The 6,994-nt window shown below is 32.7% G+C and overlaps 1 protein-coding gene across 1 annotated transcript; it reads left to right on the top strand.

Annotated features, from left to right (window-relative positions):
- Positions 1-2,222: 2,222 nt before the first annotated feature.
- On the top strand, positions 2,223-4,190 carry LOC132755266 (EMILIN-2-like). Its single transcript, XM_060746104.1, has 2 exons — positions 2,223-2,546; positions 3,440-4,190. Exons 1-2 carry the CDS (start codon positions 2,303-2,305, stop codon positions 3,874-3,876), a joined length of 681 nt encoding a protein of 226 aa, XP_060602087.1. The 5' UTR covers positions 2,223-2,302; the 3' UTR covers positions 3,877-4,190.
- The last annotated feature ends 2,804 nt before the right edge of the window (positions 4,191-6,994 follow it).

The following is a 6,994-nucleotide window of genomic DNA, read 5'->3' as shown; positions in this document are numbered from 1 at the left end:
TTGACAGAAAGGGAAAAAAAACCTATTGAATACACTAGATTTTTAAAAGTAATACTCAAAAACGTAATTTATACGAAAAGTGCCCTAACTCTAAAAATTTTTTTGTCATGAACTGTTTTTTTTTATTAGTAATAAATTTCAACTAAAATCCAGAAAGCTCTAAAGTTAAATATGAACAAATTCATTAGAAAACATGCAAAAAGAATTTGCAATTTTTTTTTGATGATAGTAATTTTGAATATTGACAAAAGTTGGTAATGAAAGGTAATTCCTTTTGAAAACATTAACTAAAAAAAATAAATGAAAAAGATAGACCAATTTTTTGGTATATTTTAAAATTCATAATATAAATGTAGCTTGGTAACAAACCACATGTTAATTGTAACCTTTATTTGAAAATGATTCCTACTTTTAAATTGCTTCCTTCGTTAGAACGACTATTCTGAGGGGATCTTCCAGTTTACTCAAAAATAATAGAATTATTTACAATTATATAAATTTTACCCTCGTATGTCTTTTGTGGAAGCTCTTTAATGAAAAGATTGTTTATTTGTTTGTCTGGGTTTTACGTCACTCCGGCACAATATAGGTCATAGAACGAAGTTTCTGCTTTGACTGGCGGAGGAATACCTGAGGTGCCCTTCCGTGCATTATTTCAGGCACGAATGGGTACTTGAGTACAACCATCGACGTTCCGTAAGCTAACTATGAAAAGTATGTAGTATAAAATCAATAAGCAAAATAAACTTTTCAATTGAAATCTATTTGCTTTATTTATCCAATATAGTCTATTTTAATTTTGTTATGTATATACGCTTTATTTTAAATATGTCTAAAATCTGTTTCCTGAATATCTCAGTAGGTAGAGCGTAGGACTGATAAACTTGATGTCGTGGGTTCGATACCTGCATATGACTCTATCATTTTTAATAATTTTATTTTGTTTATATAATTTTTCATATTCGTTCATCTTCTTTCAAGAAAGTTCTATTCAAGTTCATTCTGAAATATTCCTTTTGTAAGTAGTTTAGTAGATTAGTAGTATTCTAGATTGTTCATTGATAGTATACATATGATGAATGTTTGTACTTCGTGTTTAGTGCTAATTTGTGATATTGTGTGATGTGGATATACTGATTGTGTGCTATTTTACTTATGATATCAAAATATTAGTTTGGATTCTGTAATTCTGTGTTATGTGTGGGAAGTGTTTTTGGACATATTGTATATATTCTGCTGTGAACATTGGACATTGAAAAAATCTGAGTTGTGGACAATTGAATTTCGAACTTTGAGTTAAACTTTAGGACATTTGTTAAATAATGGTGGGTTAAACTTTATTTTCATAATTTTTATATTATTGTAAATAACTGTTTTTCTTTAATAAAATTGTAAAAATATGTCCTGCGTTATCTTCTCTCGTAATAATTTGCATACCAGTAATGTCATAAATCACCTTATTAAGTTTATCAAAATAGAATAATTGTCTATGAAAATGCGTCACACTGAACTTGGCCAAAACGGTTTGTTTGTTCCATGTATTTTTTAACAATTATGTTTAAAGTTACCAAATATACATTGGCAAAAAAAAAGAAGAAAAAAAGAGGAATGTGGAACGAATAATCTGTATGTGATAAAGAGTCACGAGAGTGGATAATGTTTGCAATAAACACCTTGATTTGAGATTGGTTGCTTTTAACTGAAGGTAAAATCGTCCCCTATATAACAGCAAGTATATCTTCATTACTTCATTTAACGTAAGCGAAACTTTGCAATAATGTTGAGTTCAATGTTCTTTACCGTGTGCTTTGCCAGCTTGGCGGGACGTATTATTACAAAGTACGATTTCCTTTGTATTACAAAGTAACCAATTAAATTTTTTAATTGAATCGTCGAGGAAATGTAAAACTAAGAAAAATGTTATTTTCAAATTTTTATAGCTTTTTAATTGGAATAAAAATGAAAACGTTCCTATCATTTGGAGATTTTTTTGCAAGGGAATACTTTTTAGTGTGACTGTCCAAAAGACACTATCATATATGACAGTGTTTTAAGAAAAATGAAAAAGATAAAATTTGACCAAAAAGAATTGATTGAGAAACAGTACTTTGATTTTTTCAGTCACGGATCAGATTTATTTTAGAATTCACGTATTTCTGCGAACATTTCTTGTATTCTCGTATGAAGATAACAATATGATCATTTGTTTATTCTATGTTGTTTTCATTTTCTTCTCGTTAGCAGCAGTGTATCGGAACCACAATGTTCAAAATTTCACTATGAAGAAAAACTGTTAGAAAAGATGATTAGACTCGAAATATCGGTAGAAGCTATGAAGAAGGAAATTGAAAAATCTCGGAATCAAGCTCGGACCACTCTTGATGATTTAAAGGAAGAAAGAATTATTTGGGAGAATAATTTAAAAGCAAAATCTGACAAACGTTCTACAGATCTGGCAGCTGCCATCCAAGAAACTAAAGCTACGGTTCAGGAGCAGTTGAAAACACTCAAAATCGAGAAAGATAAGTGGAATTCCGAATTGAAAGGTTTGTTTTATGATGTAATAACAGTTTTCATTCTCCAGTATCTGATTCGGCGTCGTGGCCGAGTGGGAAGGTCGTTGGCTTCAAACCACTTGTCCCGACGCTATTCAGCTAGCTTCCGACACACCGGTGGTTCGTTCGTGAGTGAAATAATGCACGGAAGGGCACCTGAGGTCTCTCTCCACCAGTAAAGCTGCCCAACTTCCCCATATGACCTATACTGTGTCGGTGTGACACTCAATCAAACAAACAAACAAAACAATTATCTGATAAAAATTCTACTGAGATACTCGGAGCATTACTGACTTTATTTTTCGTTAATTCCGGTGCTGATAATCAAATGTAGGGTATGAACATTGTTTTGTTTGGAGAAAACATTTAAGTGAAATTATGTCACCAAACGCCTTCCAAAACTTTGAGTTCCCAATATGACTAGAGAGAGCATAATGTACGTCGTATTTTATTTTAAGTAACCTATATCAATTACATTGGTAATATCAGTTATATAAATACGTACTTGTAGACACAATAACATTGATCGAGTTACGAAAAGATGAAAGTAGCAATATTATTTTAATTTTGATATACGTATGTCAATAAGACACACTTATTCAAATAGTGATTTTTTGTAGTGACGTTCCCGTGTTTAAGCAGTTCATTAAGATCTACAGTTGATACAACTACAGAAAGAATATCTTTGCTTAGAATGATGTGATATTCAAAAGCCCGTTCATTTTAAATTTAAGGTACATGTACTTTTTATGAACCGCAAATTTCTTTATGCCATTGACCCTAGTCTTCCTTTTCTGTGTCAAATTTGTACTTTTACAGTACTACTTCATTGTCAATCTAAATTCAAATTAAATTCTTATAACTTGGATACATTTTCATTGCAGATTTTGTACGAATACCAGAACTTGTGTTGTTTTCTGCACGAAATCCGAAACAAACTACAATACGTACAGGACTTATCATGGTCTTCGAAGAGGTTCTGATGAATGAAGGCAGTGCTTATAACAAAGATAATGGCGTCTTCACAGTTCCATATGCTGGTGTCTATACATTTAGCGTGCAATTATGTGTAGCGAAACAAAAATATGTTGATATAGCTTTCATGGCGAACGACAAACCTTTTAAATTATCAAGAGTCAATAGACACGACACAAGTGGGGCTTCATGTTTTAACTTTGATGCTGTGACAAAGGTTCGTTTCAACGATGAAGTGAAAATGAAGATACTGAGTTGTGATTCTTCTGGGGAAACAATAAATAAACGTAGCGGTACTTTCTGGAACACTTTTTCTGGCCGTCTTGTTTATGGAGCTTATAATTAATACCTGATGGCAATAATATATTTAGTCGGAGGGTCAAGCCAAATAGGCTATTACTCTCATATAAGACAAACGGAACTCTAGAAGTCTAAAATGTACATTCGTTTAAAAAAAGATGCCAAAAATTGTAGCCAAATTAATTTATTAATAATTCTTTGCAACCCAAATCATCTTAGCTTTTGTTAATTTAGTCCTTATCCCCACATGATACAATTGTCGGCAAGGTTTTTTCGCAGGAGCTTGAAATTATATCAATAATCGCTCTAAAGTCCGATAAAAAATCCATACCTATATATGTTTTTTATAGATAGGTATGGATTTTTTAAATCAGACTTTACAGCAATTATTGATAGAATTTGAAGCTCCTGTGTTTTTTTATTATATATTTTTTATTCCATAATTACGCTAGTGAACTGATACTTCTCCCTAAATGAATGACTACTTTCTTTTAAAAAATACGGCTCTTGTTAAAAACCATCTCTTTTTGACAAGTAGTACATACATGTTTCACTGTAAAATCAAAATGTATGGTAAATGCATTTACACCAATAGTACAATAAACAATTATAGAAAAAATGTACAGAAGAACATGTTTACAAGTAATTATAAGTCGTACAAATGAGTATAAAACCTACAACATTAACAAAATAAAATGCCTATCTTTTGATACCGATTTATATATATATATTTATTGACACACACTATCTGTCTTACAATTGTTTGAAATTTGCATTTCAAAAATAACAAATACGTAGTTGAGGTTTTATTTAGGCTGGCTGTATGTCCTTGATAATATACTCAGATAATAGATAGTGCAACATCCCTCTCGCGCCTTGCACCGACTTATGCAGTACGATTAAACCCTTTACCTCATATATACGCGAAACAACGCACTTTCGTTACATAGGCAATGGTCCAGTCAACATTTGTGCCAAGTTTGATTAGTATTGAAGCATTTTTCATAGTTTCATAGCAGTTTGAACTTGTAACAGGAGGCTTTTCAATGAAAACGGCCATTTGTCACAATATGCTCATGAAAGAAAGGGTTAACTAAAAAAAATTTAAAAATGTTACAAAACAACAATTTTTCATCAAAATAAGGTGAAAGACCACATGTTAACATGAAAAAACTAGATTTTGAATAATTCCAAAGTTTTTCATCATTTTTTGTTAACCCTTTACCTCATATATACGCGAAACAACGCACTTTCGACCCCCTCCCCCTCTTTTAGGCCTCAAATAGTGAAAAAATGTCCTATTTGGGCCCCAAACACATGTTTTCGTTTGGGAAACGTTGCTAAAAAAGTGAGCACTTTTTCGGCGCCGGCCCCCAATCAAAAGATACACCAGGGGGTTGCAAGAAGGGGAATGTGCCCCCTTCTGTTTAGAGGGTTTGAAAGGGGCGGTAGTCCCCCTCATCGCCAAAATTTTTTTGGATTTTTGAGAGGCTAAAAATAACCCCAGGTCAATCATAAGGTAACGTGTAACCAACGCTGAAAACCTTTGACTCTATCTCAATCCCTTGAGAAGTTACAGCACTTTGAAATAAATTTTGATGGAAAAAATCAAGGCAAAATAGTGATTTTTGACAATTTTGAGACGTCCCCTCGTTGCAATGGTAACAGGAAATTTAAAACTGAGCATGTCGTTACAAAGGCAATGGTCCAGTCAACATTTGTGCCAAGTTTGGTTAGTATTGAAGCATTTTTCATAGTTTCATAGCAGTTTGAACTTGTAACATGAGGCTTTTCAATGAAAACGGCCATTTGTCACAATATGCTCATGAAAGAAAGGGTTAACTAAAAAAAATTTAAAAATGTTACAAAACAACAATTTTTCATCAAAATAAGGTGAAAGACCACATGTTAACATGAAAAAACTAGATTTTGAGTAATTCCAAAGTTTTTCATCATTTTTTGTTAACCCTTTACCTCATATATACGCGAAACAACGCACTTTCGACACCCTCCCCCCTCTTTTAGGCCTCATATATTGAAAAAATGTCCTATTTGGGCCCCAAACACATGTTTTCGTTTGAGAAACGTTGCTTTAAAAATAAGTGAGCACTTTTTCGGCGCCGCCCCCCAATCAAAAGATACATCAGGGGGTTGTAAGAAGAGGCTAAAAATGACCCCAGGTCGATCATAAGGTAACGTGTAACCAATGCTGAAAAGCCTTTGACTCTACCTCAATCCCTTGAGAAGTTGCAGCACTTTGAAATAAATTTTGATGGAAAAAATCAAGGCAAAATAGTAATTTTTCATAGTTTCATAGCAGTTTGAACTTGTAACAGGAGGCTTTTCAATGAAAACGGCCATTTTTCACAATATGCTTATGAGGGAAAGGGTTAAGCCACATCAAGTATTGAAATACAAGTAAATGTTTCCAAAGACCCCAAAAATACATCACGAATCACATAAAGTACAGCACACAGTGTTTAAATAGGCATTCAAAACGTGCTTGTTTGGTTTCATAAAATACCTAAGTTGGATGCTCAAAAACAGATTTCTGGTGAATTGACTTCTATTTTTTTCAGCACTTCATCGCCACTTATAACCCGGCCCTCTGTGACAATTCGTGAAGATTTTATTTTGCTCGTTGTCATGTGTGGCGGTGGCCCCAATACTTCCGTCATTGACTGAATAATCACTCATTTGTCCACTTGGGAATTAGTAATGAATGAACCATAAGCTTTAAATGTCTTAATGTTGTTGTTTTCTTTTTCTCTAGCTGAAATAAATATAGATCGTAATTTTGATATATTTTTCTTGTTCAAAATATGTACTTACAAAATTGACGAATGTATCGGCTTTGTCTCCGAACTGAACAATCATATAAAGTTTGGTTTAAAGTTATCTAGGAATGTTAGTTACCTTTAGCTTTATATTAAGTGCAGCAAGAACACCGATAACGAACGAATTACTTTAAAAGTGAGCAATGCTACTTTTTAAATATATGTTTGAAATCTTAAACAAATTGAATAATATACATTACGCTTAAAATAACTGATAAAATAAGAAAAATAATAAACAGTGTATACATACATGCTATGTTTAATTGGTTTAGTGAAAGCTGCTGGAAATAACTGTGTTTTGTCAATAGCGTGCGGGCTATAAGGCAC

The sequence above is a fragment of the Ruditapes philippinarum genome, unplaced genomic scaffold (assembly GCF_026571515.1).
Source record: "Ruditapes philippinarum isolate M1 unplaced genomic scaffold, ASM2657151v2 ctg12415_1_1_1_1, whole genome shotgun sequence".
Taxonomy (NCBI): domain Eukaryota; kingdom Metazoa; phylum Mollusca; class Bivalvia; order Venerida; family Veneridae; genus Ruditapes; species Ruditapes philippinarum.
Note: the sequence above shows the minus strand (reverse complement) of the source record. Positions and strands in the feature narration are given on the sequence as shown.